Source organism: Fundulus heteroclitus, chromosome 17 (assembly GCF_011125445.2).
Source record: "Fundulus heteroclitus isolate FHET01 chromosome 17, MU-UCD_Fhet_4.1, whole genome shotgun sequence".
In the NCBI taxonomy this organism is placed as follows: Eukaryota; Metazoa; Chordata; class Actinopteri; order Cyprinodontiformes; family Fundulidae; genus Fundulus; species Fundulus heteroclitus.
This window is the reverse complement of record NC_046377.1, coordinates 1,474,098-1,500,487: the sequence shown is the minus strand read 5'-3', so window position 1 is coordinate 1,500,487 and position 26,390 is coordinate 1,474,098. Positions and strand designations below refer to the sequence as shown.

The 26,390-nt window shown below is 39.7% G+C and overlaps 1 protein-coding gene across 1 annotated transcript in view; it reads right to left on the bottom strand.

The window, feature by feature from the left end:
* Positions 1-335: 335 nt before the first annotated feature.
* The window catches only part of LOC105929825 (synapsin-3), a 172,494-nt gene continuing 146,439 nt past the window's right edge, over positions 336-26,390 (bottom strand). Inside the window, exons 8-14 of the mRNA XM_012867739.3 lie at positions 25,769-25,911; positions 24,790-24,864; positions 24,461-24,563; positions 13,028-13,159; positions 11,298-11,316; positions 11,066-11,222; positions 336-10,729 (exon numbers count right to left, since the gene is read on the bottom strand). Coding sequence (XP_012723193.2) covers positions 10,606-10,729; positions 11,066-11,222; positions 11,298-11,316; positions 13,028-13,159; positions 24,461-24,563; positions 24,790-24,864; positions 25,769-25,911 — 753 coding nt within the window. The 3' untranslated portion in view covers positions 336-10,605. The remainder of the gene's footprint in view (positions 10,730-11,065; positions 11,223-11,297; positions 11,317-13,027; positions 13,160-24,460; positions 24,564-24,789; positions 24,865-25,768; positions 25,912-26,390) is intronic.

The window sequence follows — 26,390 nt, the reverse complement described above, 5'->3', positions numbered from 1 at the left end:
TGCGGCTCATTTCAGAGCATGATATAAAACAGGCAGCAGATGAAAGGAGGCTCTGCGGTCCAGCAGGTTCCTCTTTCAGCCGTTTGCTCCCAGACAGCTTTTAACACCCTGAGCTTCATGCCAAAAGGAATAAAACGAAACTAATCTAAGATGAAGGGATTTCCAGGATTACAGCTGCATTTTCTGAATGTTGCGTATTTTAACCAGGACTTAAAAAAAAGAAGGAAAAAAAAACCCGCTAATCCTCCTGCATTGACCATAAATGGAGAGAAAAAAAAACCCTTTGATTTATGTTGAAACCCATACACACAGAGACTGGAGCACAGAAGCACAGCTATATTAAAAGTTGTTACGCTTTATTAACAGAAATCCTGTTTTTCAGACAAAAAAATAAAAGTACAGGAATCTTGTGGATAACAATAAATTACAGAAAACACAAGAGATGCATCACACGTCTCACAAATAAGCAGCCAGACATCAAGGTCACATGATCACTAAATTTACACACCTGAGGCACAAGAGTAGAGTTGGTTTCCATGCCACATTTACAGCAATATACAGAATGTTAATACACTTAAAGAACCTCACAACACCGCCCATCATTCAGTAAGTAGGGAGGAACATGGTTGACTGAATGACTGCTAAAGAAAATCCATGCTGTACACACATCACATAAAGAGTTGACTTGAGTTTGCTTGCAGTATCAAATGGCAAGTCTTTTTGAATGCATATTAGTTCAGTGTTAGGATTGAATGAGACAAAAACCACCTCCTCGTGATGGACAAAACAGAGCAGTATTGCATTTTCTCCAAATAGTCAGATCAGGACACAATATAAAACAGGGTCATAAACATTTGCACTGTTATTCAGTAAAAAACTGAAAAGCGAACAAAAGCCAAGGCCGTAACAAAAAAAAAACAAACAAAAAAAAAAAACGGGCCCCTTTGAGACACTTTACAGATGTTTTCAACACAATGTAAACAGACAGAAGTTTTTTAAGCTTTATCAGACATTGGTAAAAAAATAAATAAATTGTAATACGAAGTCCATCCTTCACTGCAAAAATAAAAATAAAAAACGGACACAATATTTTGACAGACTATGGTACAACAATAATTTACTTCAGTTTATATTGTTGTCTGGTCATAATAAAACACATCTTAAAATCATGTTTTGGTGTTCTGCAAAAAAAAAACTTATGCTAATGTCCGGCTGGATATTATTGGTACAATTTATTTTCGTCAAATAAACATATCAGAATAGCTCTACAAGCTATATTTATTTTAGTAATTCGATTCAAAAAGGTAAAATAACATCTTTACTTTTATTGTTGATCAATCCACTTAATTAAAATTCTAAATCTAGATTGGGTTGGGATTATATGGGACTTGAAAGGGTGACATAACAACCGTACTGCATTGTGGGATACATGGGCGTCTGGAAACAGGCTTCTGTTTGTTTACACAGTCTTCATCCACAGTGCTGTCTTTGTTTTCTGTTCTGTTTTAGGAGATTCATTTAGACTTTACATCAATTGTCCTCACTCCTTGGAGGTTACCTGTGATATTCATTATAACTGAAGTAATTTTAAAAGTAATAATGGACATGTGTTTCTCAAAGCTTCTCATGCTGTCTTACACAACACTTTTAGAACGTTGCTAGCGCTAGCCTAGCCAGCTTCTGGCCGTTAACAAAGTGAAAGTAAAGGACCCTTTGTGTAAATGCCCTGCTTCATAAATAAATCAACCAATAAGCAACTAAATATTTCCAACATAAATGCAGAGTGGATGCCAGGCATAACATAATTTTAAACAAATTTGTCCGACAGACACTGGAGCAGAGAAGGAACACTATGAGGTGAAGATTAAAAGCTGAGTTTCATCTTTAAGACAATATGCCAACATCTTGAACCTATCCAAAGTTGCTTTGTCCATTAACATTTCTGAATTCATTACTGGTATAAAAACTAACTCCATTGACAACATAGAAAGCAAGTTCAGCTTCTGAGAATGGTGGTAGGCGGTGGAAGGTCTTGTAAATCCTTTGTCCAGTTACCATGTTCATATAGATCTATTCCACCAATCCTGGAGATTTTTTCAAAACAGAACCTTCAGAACAGGGTGTAGCTTGTCTCAGTACAGTCTGTTGCCTGTCTCTTTAGTATGGCAATTTTTTCAAGCACTTTGCGTCTCTATCTCTCACAGCACAGCATCCGAATCAGGAATGTAAACAAAAGCTGTTTCCCTGGAAAATGGTGACCACATCCCACAATGCATTGCAAAATCATGTGCCATTTAGAGCCCCATAAAACCAGTTTAAAAAAACGATTTTATTAAAAGATGTTGCCCTTACAGACTTTGTGTTTAGTCTTTTGTCAGGACTGGTTTGTCTTAAATCACGAAGAATTTTATTTTTAAAAATTCCATCCAAAGATAACCTGAGTAAAAGCAAAAAGCTTTTGTTAAATAATGTGAACAACTAATTGCCTCCTAAACCTTTGCAGAATTATTTTAATTCAGCCACACTAAATGGTTTACAAGCATTTATGTAAGGGATAATGCCCGACGAGGTGTCCATTATCAGAAATTAATGGATGATGTGCAATTCAATTAATTTCCTATGATGGACACCTTGAAGGACATTATCCCGCTTATACCAAGGTCACTTACAAAATAAATAAATATTAAATCAATTATTAATACTTTAACGGGTTTTTTTCACCGTTAAAATCGTACGTTTTTAACAAGAAGCGGCTGAGCGATCTATTTAATATCTCTTGTTGCCAAGGTAACCAGCTCTGGCCACAGAACCTACAAAGTATCATGTCAAGGCTGGTTCACATGGCAGGATTTTAAAATAGTCAGCCAATTTTCAAAGCTTGAGAGACACCAAACGTAACGATAAAAAATCCTAGATAAAACATGTTTGTTCATACAGTGTGTGGTGTCCGGTCAGACATCAAGCTCAGCACTCCACCCACGAACAGATTTCGCTTAAGACGGAAAATCTTGGGAATCCTTACAGGATCAAACTTGAGTTCAACGTAAAAAAACATGGACTACCAGGAATAATAATGGCGATAGTCTGTGGATTCATTTTAACAGAGAAAAAAACATAACAAAAAGAAAAGGCATTGGTTTAAGAAGTGGAGACAACGCAACCGGGGGCTCTACACTTGCTGCACTATGAAATGGAGGTGAGTTGTTTTTTTCCTCTCTCAGGGAATCCTTTGTAAGTCTTGTCGATCCAAATTGCAAAATTGCTTTAGCTGCTTTTTTCTAATTCAACAAAAGCCTCATGAAATTATTATTTTGTGAATAAATGACCAAATTTTCTCTCATTGCTGCCACTCTCTCCTGTCTTGTCGTTGTTGTTGTCTCACTCATCCGTTTGAGTGACATTTCGCGCCTGCACATCTAAGCTGATAAATTTTATGAGAGAACAGACACAGGTACAGTAGCCATCTTGCAATTGGAAAGGTTGTGCATTCGATTCCAGGTTCCTCCTGCCACATGTTGATATGCCCCTGGGCAAGGCACTTAACCCCATGTTGTGTAGCGATCTGTGTATCGGTGTGTGAATGTGTGCGCATTATTGAGTGTGACTAGTTTAAAGCACTTTGAGTGGTCAGTATGACTGGAAAAGCCCTATATTAGAGTAAGTCCATTTACTATGAGTTTTACTTTTAATTTCATAATTTATGTTTTCTGTGTCTGAACTTTTTTCCAGCCATTTTCATAGGTGCCCTCTGTTAACAAGCTGCCACTCAGCTTTCGTTGTCTCCACTGTAGTACCAAAACAACTCTGTAATCCTTTTCAGACTGAAATGTTGTTGGTAACTTTATTTCTCATCCATACTTTGATTTCCTCAGACTGGGCCAAAATTGTCTTGCTTTTGAGACCTTTGAGCCTGCTCTCTGCTGTCCGACAGGTACTATTCAAATTGTTGTTTTTTTATTCAACAGGACTGGCAGTGACCAGGCATGGTCGTGGCTGGTGTAACCAAACCACAAACATGTTTAATCACAGTTAGTTCATGATTTAGGAAGGGAGGCAATTATATTTTCACATTGGGCCAGGTTGGTTTAGAAAGCCTTTTCCTTTAATAAATAATATCATCATTTAAAAAACTGTTCACTCAGGTTATCGTTTAAGGTTTTCATTGGCTGTAAACCTTAATTATAAAAATTAACAGAAATAAACACTTATATAATACCGTCAATAATACTGTAATAAATCTATATCATATGAGTATCAATATAATTACACTTATATACTAAGATTAGTTTGTTAATTGTTTTCTAATTTATTGAGGTGCACCTGTAAATTACCACTAGAGAACGCTGAGACTTCAAGATGAGTGTTTTGGGAGTGACGGTTTAGTTGTTATAGATAAAACTGCACAAGCTGTTGAATGCAAGGCACACCGGCTCCATCCAGTTATATTTTAGAAATATATGGCGTTCAACCTCAGGCTTATATCACACACACTACGTAATGTCTAAAGTTTGGATGTCAAACTGGTGAAGTCTGGAGAGTATTTCTTGCTCTATATACTCCGTATATAAAACACTTCTTGTTTCATAAAAGCTCCTATTGTACAGCCATTTTGCAGTCAGTTTATGAAAGGTACTGCTAAGGCCGAGGTAGGTACTATGATATTTTTCAAGCTTGGTTTTAATTGACTCAAATGTCAAGTGTGTCAAACAAATGAGATTATGTCTCTAATCTAGAAAATATTATATGACATCAGTTAGTTAATAGAAACTAATCTTAAAAGCCAGCACGTTAAATTCTCACACTGAACTTTCAATTTAAAGAAAAAAGAAGAGAGGTGACATCAACGTTAATCCTTCATTCTGGCAAAAACAAATGAAATCAAATGGGATACCTTTAACTGAAAAGAAGAAGCAACAACTGCTGAGTGTCTCTGCAAGGCAGGAGAGGCCATGGGCACAGTGATTAGAGTTGACTCGTCACTTTATGAGTGATGTCACAGCATTATTGCGTGGCACACAAGGGATAGAAATCCTCATTGCTTGATTATGGCTTTTCACACTGGTCTTGCATGCTATATAGGAGTATTTTTTTTTTACAGTAGAGACAATGAAATGTTAATTTGGTCCATCTTAGTGCAGTGAAAATAGATAACAAATGATTGCAAAAGTGTTTAACTACAAGATGCTGAATTTTAAGATCAGCCACAGGGGCAGAGTTACTCATAGTGCTATAGTCATGTTCTCAGTAAACATTTAGATGTGGACTCCATATGGGATTAGATCAACCTAAATGGGGACTTAATGGGTCTGGGCTCTCAATAGGTTCACAATAGGTCCCGGTGGACTGACTCAAATCCATTCAAATGGGAAAAACCTGCCGAGAACCGTAGTTTTGAGCTGAGCCTGAAATGGGCATTATGAAAATCAATGATGGCTGTGCAACACATGTGAGACCCATGTGGGTCTCACTTTTTACCCATGGGCTGGGATGTTCTGCTTCAAATCTATAGGTAATCAACACTGGGCCAGATAAATTCCATCTGGGCCCATGTTTTTGCCCGTATGGGCCCCCTTGGTAAATGTTAGCAGGCCTGTGGCAGACTGACACACAGTTGTAAAAAGTTACGGCTTGCTACCACAAACTTGTGAAACAGTCATGAATCAATACATGACAAAATCTATTTTATATGACATGTGGACATAACTATGACTCATAAGGATTGAGAAAATCATGGATGGATAGATGGAAGAGTTACACACACAAATGTTAACCAGGAGAATACAGTTTTTCTCCTGTCTGACTCAATCATGTCTAACCTAATGTAAACTTGAAGCTTTAGCTTCTTTTCAGACGTTGACTGGTTAGCTTTGGAGGTAAAAAAAAAAAGAAAAAAGAAAAAAAAGATGGCCAGTACTTTAAAAACTGTTTGACTTATACCTACTTTTCCTGATTGGTGGGTAATATAGTCATAGCATAAATGAAGTGATGGGTTTAATGACTAACATGTAACGAGTAACACATAGCATTTGCAGAACCATCAAAACCGCTTCCTACATAAAAAGCAAGCTATATTTGGGACAGGAAGACATTTTACACGCCGTCATGGTTGTTCTGGAAAATTTTTGTACTAGTAATAAAATAACTTAATAATTTTGGAGCCTTTACATGCCAAGTCAAAATGGGCTCAGAGACCTGTCAGTAAACGCTAAAGTAGATAAGCTTGCACAGCTTACACAAACCTTGACTGCTGTGTACTATTTTCTGCTGTTAATATGTTTATGCAATTGTGTCCATGCTTGTGTGTTTAATTTTATTGATTGGTTTTACAAGTCTTAACTATTTCTTGTATCAGTAGCTTTAAAGGTTAACTTTATTTTTGACCTTTTCTGTTATGAGCATGACGATCAACAATAATCACTTTTTAATATTAAAGTAGGATTGTTTTATTTCTATTTACTGGTGAATACAAATCAATAAAGAATATAAAAACACATTTTTTAAATGTCTGCAACAAAGCTGTTTCAGGACCGTATACATTGTTAATTTCTTACCATTATTCAGAAGTTTTACGGAGGTAATGTGAGAATAATTTATAAACTATTGAAAACATAGTCCCAGTAAGCACTGACTTCCATTTAGTCAATGAAGCAAGATCTAGCTTCTAATTTTAGAGCATAAATTATTGATGGTAAAATCCTTCCAATAACTTTAGATCTGTAGATCTTCTGGCTGTGTTCTGTAGATCTACTACACAACATACATTTTAGCCAATTATGATAGTAAACTGCAAGTGTTTTATCTTTACACATGAACACAATTAGTTTAATTATATTCTTAGAAAATAACCTGTCCCACTTGGTTGACTCGACAAGAAAACAGAAGAACTGAAAACCTTAAACCTGGTTTGATAAAAAATGTAAAAAAACTCACAGCTGGGACTGTAAAAGCTGAACTGTTTTCATGTTATTGTCAGGAATGACAGTTAAATGGAAACTAAATTGCAGCTTTTCTTACGGCGATAAATTTAATACATTTAATTAAAAAGGCGTAATATTAAATTATTATAGCAAACAATGCTTATTTCTTTTTTCATAGTACAATTTCTGTTAGTATTAATAAACCAAACACAGGCACTCTTGCACTTATACAAAATATGGATACAGCTCTAGAATCAGAAAACAGAAGCACTGAAATCAGTTTGATTTACCGTAGTTTGAGTTATCGCTGGTCTCAGCAAACAACAAAAGAGTAAATTAGCCAAGGGCTAAAATTCTATTTTTTAACCCTATTTCAATTGTTTTCAAAGCAAATAAGTAACTTTAAAAAGTAGCTGTTTAAAACAGAGTCATCTGGATCCCCAGCATCTGATTAGCTATTGTTGTATGCAGGACATAGATTGTTTTCTTGATTAAAAAGATGTTTTTAACTCTAATTTTGTCAAACAAATTCTTGGCTGCTTATAGGTGACACAGAAAAAGGAGTGGGTACTTGTTGTTGTTGAAGACCTCAGGCTTAAACAGGTAATCGGCAGCCAGACCACAATGGCAGCTATTGTTTATCCGGCAAGAAAACATATTTTTCAGCAGTTCTTACTTTTTTTCCAATGTCAATACAAAACGTCTTCTGATGTCTGCAGATCGTGTTAAACTAAACGTTCTCTCTGAATAGTCCTCCTGCATATTTAGTAATAATAATTAGCTGTAGTTGACCAAGTTCGAGTGATGTAAAACAGCTGAGTTAGCATAATGTAGTTAAACCATCACTGACAAAACACCAAATGATTAAGTGGACCATGATAGCCTGATTTACATAAAGCACGCTATCATGGTGACACAGTTGTTTGGAGGAACATGTTGAGGCATGCTTGACCACATAGTAACTATGCTGGTCAGAAGTGGAGCACAAATTACGACATTTATTAGAATGCTGCCTGAGTTTTAGTGTTTTACATGATAGTTTTTGCTACATGCTGTCCTTCTCTACTGTGATGAAGGCAGACTGTATTCAAAACAGAGAGTTTTTAAATGCCTACATAGAGTGCCAGTGTGTTAGGTCTCCACATTACTGTTCTCAGACATTTGTCCCAAGGTATATATCCTCAGTGGATTAATGACAGTAAGAATTCTCACCATATGAACTAAAATTCAAGCTGGGGACTTTATGGGGCTATCACCATTACAGTTCTAGATGAAAATTGCGTTCTCAATTGACTTCTAAACCCGGTGTTCCAGATGTAGAGCCATGACCCTTCAACAACTTTCAGTAGTGTTCTCGGCTGCCCTGCACTATTTACTTTCTTTACATATTTCCTGATTTTGGGATGAGAAAGGAAAAAGTATCTTACTCTAAATGTCTAAAAACAGTCCAAAGGTGGCCTTTTAAGCAAAGTTGTTGTTTAGTTGTGGGTTGAAACATCTTGTCCACACGTTAAATGTGAATGACAGATGCATACACAATGGCTGTATTGTGTTTGCAAAATCTGACCTTCAGAGTGACCTTTTCCAGGAAAAGCTGTAGCATGCAGTGAGATAAAATGACTTTCTGCACCAGTTCACTTTCTAGGAAACATTTCAAGTTTGAAATAAATCAAAATCTTCAGAGTGTTATGATTGCCTCCGTTTTACAGTTTGAATCCATATATGGCACTGAATTCCAAAACAGGACGAATCATGTAGGGAAGAGCCCAAAAATAAAATCCTGACAAACACAATTGACAACAGGTGTGGAGAATAAGGAGAAAAGATGAAATGTTGTGGAACACGAGAGAACCTTTTCTGTCTCGTTTAAACCTTTCAGGCTCACATCTTAACTGCTCACCAACACCCAGTAGAAAGCAGGCATGATAAAATTCACCACAACAAACACTTAAAGGTGAAACTGACTGAGCGCAGAAAGATAAAGAGAAACTGCAGGAGAGTTGAGCTGTGATGGAAGACGACGGCTATAAGCCAGTACAGCATTTGCACCAGGTAAAAACTCCTAAGGTCCAATTTTCTTTGCCATGTGACTGTTTTCTTGACCCAGTGCAGATGTTTTTTTGTTTTGAATCTGCCATTAAAAAAAGCACTTTGGTAAATTTAGGGCAAGGTAGAGGAGTCACTGCATCTCAAACCAGTATGTGTCGACAGCAGATGGATGTCTAAGAGATCTGGCTGGTGGCTCAAATGCTTTAGAGTTCGCTGGTGAACTGTGATGATTTGGTACGTTTAAGTACACCAAAGTGGAGAATATTGCCATCAACAAATAATTTTGAAGCTTTGTGTCAGTTAAAAGGAGAAAAGATCTAGAGAGACAAACAGGAATATGGTTTTAGCAGTTGCACAAGGAGAATGCGGAACAATAATATACCAAGCAGCACAAGCTAGTTTATGAATATTTTCTGTACTTTATAAATCAATAGAAAGGCCAAACATTTATCAGGTGATCTAAACCTATGGGTACAAACAGGTACAGTGACAATTATGGGAAGGCCTCTGACGCTGTGACTAAACCGCTTTTGGCTAAATGTTTGAATTTTCTTTTGTGTCAAGCTCCAACAAACAAATTGCAATGTATTTTATTGGCATTTCATGTGAAGGATCAACCTCAGCCCCAGTCTCAACTCGTTCGCAGTATTTATCTCCATCCATCTTCCCTGTCCCTGCTGAAGAAAATTATGCATGTGAATTATCATGTTCCACATGATGCTCCCAGCGCCATGTTTCACAATGGAGATGGCTGTCCAGGGCTTATTTTTCCTCCGCTCACAGTTTTGCATGTAAGTCAACAAACTGACTGGAGAACCTTGTGGCCGAGTATGTTCTAACTCATGGCAACTTTTAAAAGGACCTGCATTAACTTGCTGGCTGTGCACATGCGCACATATAGTGTTTTATGTATCCGGTTAGCTTAGCAGTTAGCTTCAGTGTTAGCCGCTCATTGTGGCTCCGCTGTTCACGCAGTATACTTCGAACATGGCTGAGAGTCACAATAAGCAAACCATGTACAAGTCTATGAGAAGAAAAGGAAGGCCTCAGTAGAAAGAAATAAGACCAGAGTGGATTTGGGAGATTTTTTCACTTGAAAAAAAGTGGGACTTTGGGAAACATCCGGAAAAATCGCCGACGCTAGCTTTAAGCTACAGGCAGGTTAACCGTTTTCTCATTTGGTAACTTCTGACGGTAATAGATTGCATTGGAATGTATTTATGGGGTCTAAAAAAACGTTTCAACATATTTTCTTTCTGCCTACAATTAGGGGCAACCTGGTGTTGACCTGTTCCATAAAATCCCAACAAAGTACATTGGAAGTGTTTGGTTTTACCATGACCAAGTGTGATAAATACTTTTTAAAAGGCACTACCTTACCTTTGAAAGTTTGGTCTCTAGTACCTCCACCTAAGAATCTCTTGGCCTTTCTAGTGATATTTGTACTGATTTTCTGAGAACAGCAAGTTGCACCAGATGGACGACTTGATCAATGCAAAGAAGGAACACAAAGCGGAAGATTGGAAGAGAGAGGAGACTCCTTTACAGATGAAGTTGCTTAGTTGTTGTTTTTTTCTTCTTTTTTTTTTAGTCTTTAACCTGACATCCAACATGAAGCGGGGGGCTTCTGCAGAAGGTTTTAGTCAGAGAAGAGGCTTGCGAAGGACTGCCGGAGGCTACGGATGGTCTCGGCCTTGGCCTCGTCATCAGTCATCGTTCCCCGTAATGTCTCTGTGAAGGTGTTGGTCAGTGACTGAGATTTACTGCACAAAATAAAAAAAATAAAAGTCATTATGGGCAAAGAGGGAAAGGGAAATGGTAAAGTGCACAAAAAGTCCTTCATCTAACACATGTTTCAGAAGAGGAGCTTCCAAAGGATGAAGAGTGGAGGTCACTGGACTGTCCCAACCTTTATATGCTTTGCTTAATTTGTGTTTTTATTTGTTATACCTATTTAAAAATACTTTTTACACCCATCCATTCATTGATCACAGACATAAAATGACAACAAAAGCCAGAAAACTAATTTGAAAATGTCAACAGCCAGCAAAGAAGGTTTGACACAGAGGAGAAAATGAAAGCTGATCTGCTGGACTTACTTCAGATGAGGCGACTGTTTCTGACCTCCGGGTCCAGAGGAGGCCGGGATGGGACCGGGCTGGAAGGCCTGGCTGGGGGAGGTGGTGGCAGAGCGGGCTCTCTGAGGTGATCCCTGAGCCGACTGGGATGGAGAGGCTGAACCGGAGCGGTGTCCGCCTGGAAACACACATGTTGTACTTTGCTTTACTGTGTCATCAACAGCTCAGTTTTTGCATTGTAGATGAATCTTACCTCGCCTGGGCTGTGAAGTCTGAATTAGGAGTGATACAGAAAGAGAGAAGTGTTAATTTTTTTTAATAGGACAATCATGCATTAAACCACTTTTGCAACAGTAATGTGGCAGCCACCAGAATACCAATTAAAGGTCCAGTGAGCGAAATAGAGTGACATCTACTGTACTAAATCCCACACTGTAACAAACTAAGCCCCACTTCTTGCGCTTTAAAAATACACTGGCCACAGAATCATAACAAATTGCATTAAATCAAGGGTAATTTTGTTGTGTTTTTCATATATTAGCAAAAAAATTTATCAATTTGAATTCATCTTCTTTATAAAGTCCAAAAACTGATAGCATGTTTGAAGCTGTTGAATTCACAGTTCAAAATGTTTTTGCAGTCGGTTAAAATAAATTATCCATAAAAGTTCCACTTATCCTCAAACATATGATAGAACAGAAACATTGTGTGCTGTTTAATGACACAGTTACACTGTTTAATATAACTGGTGTTATAACAGAAATACATATTAATGGGGACTTTAATATTTTCAAGGCTGGGTACAACGTTCACCGAATGCGAATGTGGCGGCCTGAGAGGCTGATTTACATGTTACCTCCATGTACAGGTGCAACACTGGAGCAATGCGACACAATGTAATGCACCTTACACGTTTCTCCGTCGCTTGAGTTGAAAAATCTGAACTTTTGTGTATTGTTGTGTCACAACAACCAATCAGGAAGCAGATGTGGCTGTGATGTTGAGTGAAGGACGGCAGTGGAGACGAAGCTGTTTTCATTCAACATGGAAGACAAGCTGATAGTCTGTGGTCGGCCATGACTCAACTAGTTATTACTGCCTACAGTAGACAAGTCCAGAAAGGGCCTTGCATGGAGAAAAGTGAGTGAGGAGGCTGGAGTGGCAGGTAAAACTTTAAAGTGAAAGTGTCAGTGGATAGCGCTATTGTATCACTGTATTTCTGACCTGTGCTGAATAAAAACTAGGGAACATCTCGCATTAATGAGAAAACATCTTTGTGATCACCAAAACTAGGGAAAATATTCTGTGGACTGATAGGAGAAAAATGGAACCTTTTGCGAGGTTTGCATCCTGTCACATCTGGGATAAAACAAAAAGAGAACATCCTACAAAGGACCAAGCAAGGTAGTGTGATAGTCTGGGGCTGCTTTGCTGCTCATTTAAAAAACAAAAGCACATCAATAAGTCCACCTTCGATTGACTCAAAAACAGATTTGGGGTGAACTAGTTAAAGAATGGACAGAAATCCGATTGAGATGCTGTGGTAAAAAAGAAAACATTTCTGCAAAGAAGCATAGGCCAACATTTATCCCCAATGATCACAAACCCTTTTTAGTAGGTGTTGCTGACAAGGGTGTCACTAAAAGTTACTGAGCTAGCTTTTTCCCTTTAGAAACCAAATTATTTGTCTAAAATGTTTCACTGTCCAATATCAAAACGAGTTTGATGATCTGAATTATTTCAGTTTAACAAAATGACAAAAGCTGATGAAACCTAAAAGGGGTAAACCCTTTTTAACAGCTCTGTATGTTTAGGTTTGGCTTACATATCTATTTAAATGAGTCCCAGTGGTAATACTATCCCCTGCTATTTGATTAGTGATCACTATTACCCTTGTGGACATCCATATTTTCAGCATTTAAAACTTTCTTAGCATCAACAATTATAGCAGCTGCCGTAGCTCTGATGTGAGGTAGTCTGTACCTTCACAGCGGAAGTCTGAGGTGTGACAACTCCCAGCAGCACTTGGGCCATCTTGTTAATGACCAGCTCTGTAATGAGCTGCTTGTCCTCCTCCACATGCTCACCAATCAGAGGCATGGAGCTGTCCATCACCTGCAGAGATTGGAGAAAAGAAATCTGAAATGTTAACATACTACCACTAGATGGCTCTGTTGCATCTCTCATTTAGATGGAGAGATCAGTTATCTAGATGACTTACTAAAGGCCACCAAGAAGATTAGTCATTTTTTTCAGGGCACATGTACAGCTATGTCATAGAGGTCAGAGGTTATAAGCTTTACAACCCTCTGCAGGCCCTAAATCCAATTAAGAGCCGGATGGGACCAAATCCTCCGCATATTCCCAGGCACCGCAGTGCTCACCAGAAAGCCCCTCATTGTGCATCTGTCATAGTTAGTCCTTCATATGGTGAAAACCACTTTGGACTGCTAGAGCAGTTTTTTTATTTAGTAGTTTAGACTTTCATCTGGGATAACTTCACATCAGTTCATGATTTTTAACTTCTCATGTTGCTTTAATAATGATTTCCATGAATTGAAGACCATATTTATAAGCCACTAGTCAGTTAGATAGCTTAAAGCAGTACATTAAATACCCAAATAATAATTGTAATTGAGCTTAGAGTTCACAAACCAAAACCAAGTTAAGTACTATACCCTTAAATATTAAACATCCAAAGCAAGAACTGCATTTCCCACCCCTCAAGCCTCCGTGCTGGTCATACTGCTGAACCACAGACCCTATGAGGCCTTTAGACCTGATGGCCTCCTCCCTGCGGATCAAAACAAGAATCAGCAAAGGATCGCGGCCGCTGGTCTTGCTGGTACCGCGGCTGACTGCGCTGCAGTTTTCCCCTCATGGCGGATGAGGTGGCTGCACCGCGCCCCGGCCGCAGGCTGTAAACACAGCTCCGGGCATGGATGCATGCGCTGATCCTCCGGCACACACTGTTCACCGAGCATAGGCAAGTCATGTGTTACAGCCTCACTTGGCAACTTCTTGCTGCGGGTTTTATTGCTGCTGTTAGATAAATACTTTCTCAGGAGGGGTTCTGTTCTGTTCTGTTCTAAACAGCCACTGGTTTGTTGCTTGTTAAAGAGCTGTTCCGTGACCTTTAATAGCACAAAATAGAAACGATGCATCAGAAAACAAACCCTGAAAAACCCTGGATAAATTGTTTCAAAAGTAGATGGGGGTATCTGTCTGATGGTCTGTTTTTTCTGCCTTGATTCAAAATATGAACATTTACATAGAACTCTTAAAAGCTTGAAGTAGTTAGGCTAACTTGATCTAATATCCTATTAAGATTATAAAAATTCAACAAAGTAGAATGTGCATCTCAATGAGGTTTGATTGTCTGATCAAAAGTACCTCCTGAAAATAACATTCTTCAAGCAGGTATAAAACCTACATTCTGTTAATCAGACATTTTGTAATAAAAAAGTTTCTTCACTGGCCCAGTGTAATACTCTAATCCTAAATGTCAAACTGTAAGCAGAAAACCATCATAATGAACAGAAATAAAGGATTGAAAACATCGGTCTGTGTGTAATTATTCCATATAATAGGTTTCACTTAGTGAATTTAGTTGCTAAAATAAATGCACTTTTTGATAATATTGTAATTTATTTCATAGAAACAATAACAACCAGGGGCAGGTCAAAAAATATATACGTTCTCTGATAAAGACATTAAATTAAAATAAATAAAATGTGTTGTACCTAGTGAGGAATTTGAAAAGATTTAAGCCAGTCTACCTGATAATCTAGAGACTTTGTGCAAACAATCTTTCTATTAGTATTTTTTTTTATCTCCTCATAAACATAAATTGGTTTCTTAAAATGTCCTTATCTTGTTAACAGAAAATGCCTAAAATGACCAACAAATGTTACAATTTACATTTCATGTGTCTGTGGCGCTGTAGGACTGCCCTGCAAAAACAAATAAGATGATGTAGAGGAAGTGTTTAAAACTGATTCCCTGACACTGTTTAATAGTAATGTTATATTTACCCTAACCCTAGTTCACCACATCCACAAACCCTTTCTGAGTTCTTCCTCTTTTTATTCACCCTGGGAGCTCCATGTTCTACACGTTTGCCCAATAGAACCACTATCACTCCTCTGCACATGTGGGAATCATCTCAGGCTTGCCTCTCTAACTTTGCTTCTAAACCACTCTGTGGACAGTGGACATCCTCCACTTTAAATAAATTTGCTTCTTTCAGCTTGGCTGTTTCACTTTTGTCCCTCTCGTTCATAAACAGTGCGCTTTGCTTCTTCTGACTTATTCCTTTTCTCTCCAGACCGTACCAACTCACATTGGCCTGCTCCCTAATTTCGCTACACATCACAGTGTCGTCTGCAAAGCATCATAGAGGTCTAGGTCTCCTGTCTATTCATTATGATTAGAATAATCATAATGAATAAAACCTGTGAAAAAGTAAACCTGTAAAAAAAAAACTGACTTCATTTTTATTCTGTCTAATCATGGATAAATGTCGATATCTAAACCTGGTTTCTAAACATTCCCTTTTGGACCAGATTTTGCTTGAATTAAAAGCAACACATTTAAGACTAACCTCATTTTTTTCAAACAATTCTAAAAAAAAAAAGGGTTAAAATTAGTTTGTATCAATTTATCTGGTAGCTGGTCAAAATATGATGGACATTTCTTTAATGTGTGGGTGTAATCTAACAGATCTGAGTGGTTTTAAAAAGTGTTTTTAAAACCTTTAGAAGTGTGTCCTAAAGGCACGTCAGCAATACAGGGGTTAAGTAGAGACAATCTGATGAAAAAAGGTTTTAGAGCCACAACCTAAGACCTAAAGAGTAGTGACTGTATGAGAATAAATACCCAATCTGGGCAACTGAAAGCATGGAAGTGCAATTTAAAGACTTCCCATCTCTGTTTGTGCCCATTTCTTGGCAAAGGTTTTGGTGGTGAGGAGGGGTGTGGCACTGCGTTTTGGCCAGTTAAGTCATCACCACACAGGACCGAGCAGAGGCCTGGCAAACCATCCCCAGGCCCCACTTCAAACAGTGTGTGGTGGCAAGTGGAGCCGGGATCCACCCTGCTGATTTATTAGGACAGAGTCATCCAGCAGAAGGCTGGCGCTGCAGCTGGAACACAGAGGTGTTTTTTTTGCACTTTCACAGAGCAGCAAAAGTCTGTCTGTCTGGACAATGCATCCTGTTGCATGGGAAAATTCCTGGACACCTTTATTCTTAAATTACATCAACAGGAGGAATGGGTGATTCAAATTATCTTGGTATTATAGTAGCATTCTCTTTTCACAGTCATCCTAAAGTTTTGAATATTGTCACATGTAGTAGATCTTAAAGGTTTAAGCACCCTTTATAAAACAAAAGTTTTTTTCTTAAAGTAAATACTTTTTCCACCTTTATTTGATATATATCCTATTTTATTCAAGTGAAAAACAAAACTGTCAGGGGAGAAATTCCCAGACATAAAACAGGCAGCAATATCCTGGTTACACAAGTGTTCACACCATTAATCTAAGACCTTGTTGAACCGATTTGCGGTTAAATTCCAGAAATCAGTCTTCTTGAGTTCCCACCTGCCATCAGTTACCCTAAATCTGAAGATAAAGTTCTGTTGTCCCAGTAGGATTTTCCTGATGTGCTCATTTGTGTCCTTCAGATGAAGCTAACATTTGCAAAGTAAAAAAAAAGATTTTTGTACCTGGATTATTGAGAAGCACCAAGATATTTGCCGAGAGGTTACAAAAAATCATAATGATCCCTTTATGTGAAGGGAATTGCGGAAACGTATCAGTCGGGAAAAGTAAAAAAAAAAAACACACACACACACACATTGACTTACTATATAGAAACATCCTCAATAACTGAGGAAATTATGAACAACTGTTGTTTTACTAAACCTAGATATTTCTCCAGAACTTCAAAAAGGCCACATGGAAAGCAGTCAGGGGCTGCACAGTGGACCAGTGGGTAACATGGTTACCATGCAGCAAGAAGGTCCTAGGTTCAAGTCCTATCCTTGCCCTGGGTCTTCCTGCATGGAGTTTGCATGTTCTCCCTGTGCATGTGAGTGTGTGCAAGAATGGTTGTGTTGTCCTGCAATAGACTGGCGACCTGTCCAGGGTGTACCCTGCCTCTCACCAATTGACAGCTGGAGAAAGACACCGACACCCGTCAGGCCCCACAAGGGATAGACGTGTTAGAAGATGGATGGATGGAAAGCAGTTAGGGAGGTTACTATGAGACCAAACGCTTACACTTTTGCCCCAAAGGTTAGCATTTGCACAAAACAACCCATTGCAGCACCCTCAAAAAAGTACCTCATTTATATTTTCCCTCCATACAGGTTTGCCTTTCTGTAGACCGGACCGTACAGGATTATAATATGTCACATTAAAGGTGGAAAACATGTGCAAGGAGAGACTTGGTGCTTACTGTAACATGTAATCATATTCCCACAATTGTCCTTTCTTACAATGTCGACTATTGTGACTTCCTTATCATTTTTGGAATGTTAAAAAGTTCCTATGTGGATATCTCTTAAAGCTTTGACACATCTCCGCAGTTCTTTCATTCACGCACAACTGTCTTTTGTGGCACCAAACTCAGGATTTCATGACATCCTTTCACAAATGGTGAGCAGAAGAAACATCTCAGAAAACTCCCTGCTTTCGTAAAGTAATACTTTGTGAAAAGTGGTAACGCGTCAAAGCCATTAATCTAGTGTGCGGAGGGAGTACCATCCAACCAGGCGTTAAACCTTCAAAACTAAAGAAACCAATAGTCCAACCTACAGGGTTAAGCTGGTTGAAAAGAAAACGGGCTAAAGATGCAGAAAAGATCTATTGTCCTACTGACTGGCATCTGCTTTAAAAGCCAGGTACAACAATCAGACATGTGGCACAATGTTAGAAGGAATTGACCGTGGTGGAGGATTTGATTCTGCCAACAGCTGCAGAAACAATCTGTGAGATGAGCTGCGAAAGTCTTCAACCTGGTCCTAGTGCTCTGGAAAACTTCATGTCTCATCCCGGTTCCCAAGAAAAAAAAAAAAAACACTCAAGAGAGCTGGGTGACTTCTGACCAGTAGCACTGACATCAAACATCATGAAGACATTCGAATGGCTGTTGTCCTATGTTCTCAGACCCCAGGTCCACCATGCACAACATCCACTGCAGTTTGAATACTAGGAGAAGGTTTAGGTGGAGGATGCCATTCCCCTATCTTCTCCAGGGTCTACTCACATCTGGACAGGAAGAGTGGCACTGCGAGAATGGTGTTTTTTGTTTTCTCCGAAGCCTTCAACACCATCCAGCTGCTGGTGACATGGATTACACTCTACCTCCTGGAGAGACAACAGTACATCAGGCTTAAAGGCTGCCTGTCATTCACTGTGGTCAGCAGTACTGGAGCACCAGAGGGGACCGTGCTCTCTCCTATCCTTCACCTTGTACACATTGGACGTCCAGTATAACTCCGGGCCCAGACACATAAAGAAATACTCGGCTGATGCTGCGATAGTTGGCTAGGTGGGGAAGTACAGGAACCTAGTTAAGGATGTTTTGAGGTGGTGAAGGGCCAACCATCTGCAACTAAACACCTCAGAGACCAAGGAGATGGTGGTGGACTTCAGAGGGAAGAAACTGCATATCCAACCTGTGTCCATTGTGTAAATGTGGACATAGAGATATCTGGGACTGCAACTGGATGACAAGCCGGACTAAACAGCAAGTATCAACATTCTTCACAGAAAATGGCAGAGCCGTCTGCTTGGGTCCTTCAACATCGATTAAAAAAAACTGCTGCACATGTTTTTACCAGTCTGTGGTGGCCAGCGTCTTCTTTCATGGTGTAGTTTGCAACAAGAAGACTGGACAGACTTGTGAGGAGAGCTAGCTCAGTAGTAGGCTCAGAGCTGAACTCCGGTGACAGTGGCAGAAAAAAAGAACCGTGGAAAAACTGCCGTCTATGCTGTAAAATGCCCACAACACCTTCATCAGGAAGAGGAGTGTGTTCGGAGGCAGACTGCTTGACCCAGTCCAGCTCTACCATCAGACATAAAAACACTTTTGTCCCCCTGGCCATCAGACTGTTCAACAGTTTCTCATCATGGCAGCGAGGACAATAGACAATGGACAACAAGACAATTTCTACTCACATTCGTAATCCTTACTTCCATTTGTACTGTTTACTGCAGCAACTGTGTTATCAGTTACTTTCAGTTTAATATTTCAATTCACTTTTGAGATAGATTTAAGATATATTTTGTGCGCTACTGGAAACTCGAATTTCCCCTGGGATGAATAAGGTATGTATTTACCCATCTATCTACTTTAGGTTACATTGCCAATATGGACTCCAACACACAGCATCAGCCTCTGGAATGAATCAAATGCAACTAGTTTTCCTGTTTCCAACTCAACATGTCTGTAAGTGTAACTAACTTGCCACTGTTCCTGTTTTGTTTTTTTTGTTAGCTATTGCTTGGACCATGGTTTGCACTAAGTCATAGTGATTTGTTAGAGAGCTACCAACACGAGGTACTGCTCAGGAATGGTTACGCTGCATGGACAACTTCTTTGCTGGGAAAACGTTTGGGCATGCAGTGATGGTGTGGCGTTGTTGACAGGAATCATGACGGAGTCAGACAAATCGCTATGCGCTAGGCTAAATGAACCCAGTGTTTTCTCCACAGTGGGAGACTGGAAGCAAAAAGGGATGCGACAAATTAGCGACTTCATCAAGAATACTGCTGATGTTTTCGAAAGCTACGCCAGGACAGACCAACAGTTTCTCTGTCAGAGGAACGAGAGGTGGATTTTGAGTGTATATTTGAACTGGGGAATCAGATCTTTTTACAGCTAAACGTGCCTACCTGTGGGACATTTTTTTGTATCCAGAGGATGACAAATATGGAATTTGGACCCATCTTCTGTGGATCCCACTGAAAATATTGTAGCTTTTCCTTCATGTCTAGCACCTAGGGCGGTGAAACTCTTCCTCTAATTCCCAACCACATATCTACATGAATCAGTATTCTCCACTGTGGCCACAACTAAAACCAAAGCAGGAAAGAGGCTTGGAGGCTCCTCTGAGAGAAATGCTTTCTCCCATCCCACCTAGACTGGAGCTGGTCCTTTTGGAGGCACAGACTCACGTGTAAAGCTGAATATAAAGAGGAAGTTGTGGCTTGTCCAAGCAATTTACCTTTGAAGTTGTTTATTTGTTGTTGATGAAAATGTAATTCTAATCTAATTTTCCAATTCATCTGCAGATTAAATAGCTAACATTTTATTTTTATGTGTCCTGTCAGGCTGTGTAGCACTAAGAATTGCTTTCTTAGTACCAAAGAGAACCCAACAGATTTACGTTCCAAGCACCTGTGGGCGTTTGTGAGAGTGTGCTTGTGTATGTAAGGTTTTTACAAAAGGAAAATGCTAAATAGTGGTTGTGGGGAAACAAAGACCCTCCCCCAGGGCACCAAGGCAGAGTGCGGGGAGACAAGAGCCCCAGATATCTGAAAGGGCCACCAGAGAGTGGGACCAAGAAGGACCAACACAGGGATAGCTGCATCCCCCATCCCAGAGAAGAGCAGGGGAAAGCCCCATTTAAAAGCATCTTTTGCCTCACTAAAAGAAATCCTCATTTAAAAACTGCATTATGTATTTACTCATATTTACACACCAGCTTTATGAAGCCTAGGTGGAAATTCAACTGAAGAAACTCAATTACTTACATTCATCCAATCAGAGGCTCATCCGCCTCCGGCACAAGCCAATCAGCTTTGAACCACACCTCCACGAAGCCCAATCAGCATCCAGAGTTCATCTTAGAAGGTCTTCAAATCCACATCTCAGCCTGCTACCCAGCCAAAGCGTAAGGGGTGGTTGCGCAATGTCTGATTTGGACTCAGATGACCCTGATTCAACCCATCTCATATGTAAGAAAATGTAGCAGAAGATGACTTTTGGAGATTTTATATGAGGGCATAGAAGCCTAACATTGTGCAGATAGGCAGCTTGGTTCATAGGGGTTCTTTGGTTCCTGGGCATTCACATTTCCTCTGACATCTCCTGGACTGAGAACCCCTGCCACCTGGTACAGAAGGCCCAACAACAGCACTTCTTTCTCAGGAAGTTGCAATGGATTGGACTTTTTACCCAGCTGCTCGTTGAGTATTTTAGGGCCACAATTGAAAGCATCCTGTGTCTCAGTGTGACTGTGGTATCCTGTGTCTCAGTGTGACTTCGCTCTCAGACTGCAGGTCTTCTGGTGGTTCCTAGAGTCTCTAAAAGTAGAATGGGAGGCAGATCCTTTAGCTATCAGGCTCCTCTTCTGTGGAACCAACTCCCAGTTTTGGTCCGTGAGGCAGACACCCCGTCTACTTTTAAGACTATTCTTAAAACTTTCCTTTTTGACAAAGCTTATAGTTAGAGTGGCTTATGTTACCCTGAGCTACCTCTATAGTTATGCTGCTATAGGCTTAGGCTGTTGGAGGACATCAGGGCCTATTTTTCTCACTCTGAGTTCTACTGTTCTCCAGTTTTACATTGCATTACATTGAAATGACTGTTGTCATTTCAGCTTTTAACTTTCTGTTCTCTCTCTTTTTTCTTCATAGTAGGTACACCTGGTCTGGCGTTCTGTTAACTGTGACATCATCCTGGGAAGACAGATCACCCGCTACTACCATCTAATGTAGAACAGATTACTAGATCAATGTGTGCTTCTGTGCTTTTTTGTCTCTCTTGTTGTGTCTCTGCTCTGTCTTCTGTAACCCCCAGTCGGTCGAGGCAGATGACCGTTCATACTGAGCCCGGTTCTGCTGGAGGTTTTTCCTTCCCGTTAATGGGGAGTTTTTCTTCCCACTGTCGCTTCATGCTTGCTCAGTATGAGAGATTGCTGCAAAGCCATGGAAAATGCAGACAACTCTCCTTGTAGCTCTACGCTTCTTCAGGAGTGAATGCTGCTTGTCGGGACTTTGATGAAATCAACTGGTTCCCTTATATAGAAATTTTTTGACCAATCTGTATAATCTGACCCACTCTGTATAATATGATTGAATTGACTTTGTAAAGTGCCTTGAGATGACACGTTTCATGAATTGGCGCTGTATAAATAAAATTGAATTGAACTGAATTGGTATGGAAATGTACAGCACAGGAGAGGAAGGATTTAGCAAGTGAGCACGGTTTATGCCACAAGGGTTCAGAACAGGGCAAGGTGTATTGCCAGAGATCCCACCCACCATCAGGTAAATTAAATAAGAAAACTAATAGGCTTAAAAACTTCTTCTTTCACAAAACTGTGAAGGCTATTGTCCCCTGCTACAAACCTAGCAGGGGACAAAATGTCAGTTAGGCTACTATGCTGATTTAGGCTACTGTTTTATGCCTTCTTTAAGATGAACATGACAAAAGGAAGATCTGAGTCTGAACTATGGAGAAAGAAACCCAATTAAGGTAGTAAAGTCGAACTTAGCTGTAGGTCCGTTGTTATTCAGGACTGTTTTAATTCCTGTGACATTACACATGCTGGTGGCAATGTTAATATAATTTGCATTGACGCCATTCTTGTATTATTACATAACGTGGATAAACCTCTTTCAGATTGCATCAAGCAATGGTTGGTCGTGTTTAGGGGGTGTTACATGCCAAATCACGTCACCCCCTTTATGAGGTGCCACAAAGCTGCAGTTTGCAGCAGATATAAACAGCTTTGGTTAGAAGCTGAAGTGCTTCTGAGAAGCTTGTTGCTTTTTATGAGGGAGAAGTGTCATGGCTGCTGTCTTGAATTAAAACCAGGACTCCAGACTGATGCAATGACAACTCTTCTACTTTTTGTTGAATTGCATCCAGGGCTGGAAACAGAGAACCAGATAGATCGGACAGGGAGGGTAATGGTTTTCATCAGCGAGCGCTGCTACTTAACTGCGTAACTGGTTTCTCCGTCCAAACTCTGAGACAACACCTCTCTGGGGAGTTGTGAGACATTGGCTGAGATAGTATGAGGCTTACTTTCTTCACAGCTGACCTCACCCAGCAGAAGATAGAGAGCTTTCAGGCTAAATACGGGACAGTCACACTCGTACTTCAAGCCAAAGGAATTTGTTCCAAAACCAAAACTGATTACACATGATCCAGCTGTTTCTCTGAATGATCTCCGTCTCTGCTGTGACTGTGGGATTACTTGACTTTGCTCTTTTCACATAATTTTATTCTGCCTTCAGTTGCTGATTTTGTGATTTGCAAAAAAAATGGATTTCAAAGATATATTGGATTTAATCCAGTAAAGCACATGATATCAATAGTGATGACACTTTAAGATGTCACATGTCTGAAAACAGAATATCACAGCACAAAACAAATAATTTGTGATTATTAAAATTTAGAGAATTAAAGATCTGGCCACTAATCACTGGTTTTGAAAGTTAGAGAAACGTTTAAGGGGAAGGGATCTTCAATGGAGCCAGGTCTACTTTTTCACAGTTTTTGATTGTAATGATAAACACAACTGAACAGAGCAACATAGTATTACTGTTTGACTTGTCCCAGAGCTAAACTCAACAGAGCATCTGTGGGCTCACCATAAGAGGGCTGTGAGATGCCCTCCTAACCTGAGCGATTCAGAGAAGTGGTGGGCAAATATTGCAAAGTTAGAGAGTGGCTGCTGATAAGACTCCAAGGAAGACTGAATGCTGTGATGGATTAAAAAATTGCTTCATCGAAGTGTCAGTGTGACAGTGTGCTCGCCTATATCATGAGATTTGCCTGTTTTCAGAAGTATTGTACAGGATACATTAGAGGTGGACAAAGTGTTCTGGGTGATTTATCTTTTTTTCCCCAGTCCTGAAAACCTGACGTTTTGACTAAGACACCAGACTTTCGCTCAGTTCTTTCTGAAAACAGGAGTCTTTGTCAATCAATGAAGGATATGAATGCAGATTAGCATGTAAACGTATGAGATTATAACCAGGTGACTAATTTCCATCTCTAGTCCCATGGCAAGGCTGGCTTCAACATAGATAACAATAACAAGCAGATGTAACACTACTTAGTTATATATATAGACTATAACATTTCAAACAAACACAATTAAATACAGTCATGTTGACATATCTGGCTTTCCAGTAATATATTTACTAAAAGAAGTGAGCGGGAGTTCCTGTATGTTACTCAGAATTTAATTCCAGGTTTCAATAGATATAGTTGTCTGATAATACAATTAGTTTGATGACCAGTGGATGAGCAGTAGAAATCTGCAACGGACCAATTACCCTTTCAAAGCACTGTAAAAATCCTGAGTAAAATAGCTTCAACTGTTGGCAAAGACAGCAGGTTTCAGCCGCTTTGACTGTTTTTGCTGGTTGTTTTCAGAAAACACACTGACCTCGATGATGTAGTCATTGCCATCCTTTCCATGGACAGCCTTCACGGCGCAGATGTCTAGGCCACCGAACATTTCAGCACAGGAATCCACCCACATGCGATATCTGGAGTCACACAAAACCAAAAATTCAACACCCAGTAATCCCCGGCCAACTGAAAGGGACAATCATTTGCAAAACAGCATATCTGTAAAAATCTATCAACTCCATCCAGATTTGCACTCAGAAGCTTCATCAAACTGGTAAGGCCGAAGGAAGTTATGACATTACTGAGAAACGCATTTGTGTACACAAGAAGAGGATTGTTGTAGAAAACTCTGGGGCAGCTGACCTGTCCGTCATTGCGATCTGTTCCAACATGGCAGAACCTGTGTTGGCCTTCCAGTTGCCGGAAATTGATGTTCTCCTGAAAATGCCCGCCCAAAACGGAGGGAGAAAAAAAAAAACAGAAGATCAGGGACCTTGCGGGAGAAACTATCACACAATCATCAGTGATGGTGACTGGCACCCACGCCTTTTTTTATGGACATGCTTTATTGGCGAGACAGGAGGAAACGGGGGATCAGATAAGTTCTATCATTTTCCTCCATTTTTTTTTACTGCTGCGATATGCAGACATGGAAATTAGCAGGGTGTTAACGCAATTTCTTTTCTGCTTCACACTTCACTAACTTTGCAGAGCACTTTGTGTTGCCTCCAAATGGGTGTAAGTTAAATCACACTGGAAAATGTAGTAAGTTGCTTTCTTGTTCTGACATCATCACCAAGAACACCTGCAAGTTCACAGGCTAAGACTAGATGCTAGATGTCCCACTAAAAGGGCACCTTAAGGGTAGTAAACAGATCTCAGGGTCTCATTTGATGTATTCATGCCCCCCCCCCCTCACACACACACTCATTTTTTCATGTTTCACCACAAACGTTTTTATGTAATACATATTGGAGAAAAAAATAAGTTGGTTGGTTACACTAGATTTTATTGAAGAGTACCTGAGGAAAGGGAAAGAAATGCGGGACAATCTTTTCCAATGTTTGAAGGGCAGCATTTGTCATTTTCATAGCATAACATCCTAATAAAACACATTGAAGGTGAAGATGAAAACATCTGAAAAAAGGGGAATTTATATTTTTGAAAGGCACTTTCTATGACATGGCCAAAAATCTGCAGGAGGACCAAATTACATCTTCAACTAGTTTCAAGTAGCTTTCTCTTAGATTTATTTAGGCTTACAAGCATTTCTCATCTCTGAAATCTATCTGAAATTGTAGCAAACCAAACACAAGGTGCTGCTAGTGCAAAAACCTCCTACATGTAGGCCTTGTAGTTGTTGCCAATCTTCTGGATGCGGATATCATATTTGGACTGGACATAGGGCTCGGTGGTAGCATAGGTCCCAGCCAGGGCCAACACGCTGGTGATGTCCTGGAAGTCTTGTTGGTTCTCCACTTTGATCTGCAGGAGAGAAGCCCCTCGTTAGTGAGTGGCTAATTACAAAGCGAGGCGCTGCTGCCAGAGCTGGCAGCGGCCACTCCGAATCCCACAGGAATCTCACACTTGTACACAGACCGGATAATGAAGGGTCCCTGGATGGAAACATGGCCGGGGGCGGCTTTGATCTACGTCACTATCAAGTTATTAGGCTGCAGACTGTAAACACAGACTGGAGGGAAATGACGCTGTGGCAGCTAATCAACACAGAACATGTCTGTAACATAACATTAATTTTCACAAGATATTAGTGATTGTCCTGTAAGTCATTTGTTTTTATCAAATGATGCATTTGAAAAAGCACTCATCTCAAGTAAAAAGAAACTACATACATACAAAAACCAATAATTTAATCAATAATCAATGTTTATTGCAATTTTGTGTTAAAAAACAAACATTGCCAACACTTTGACTTCCTGTCTTGTTTGCGGTGGAAACATTAA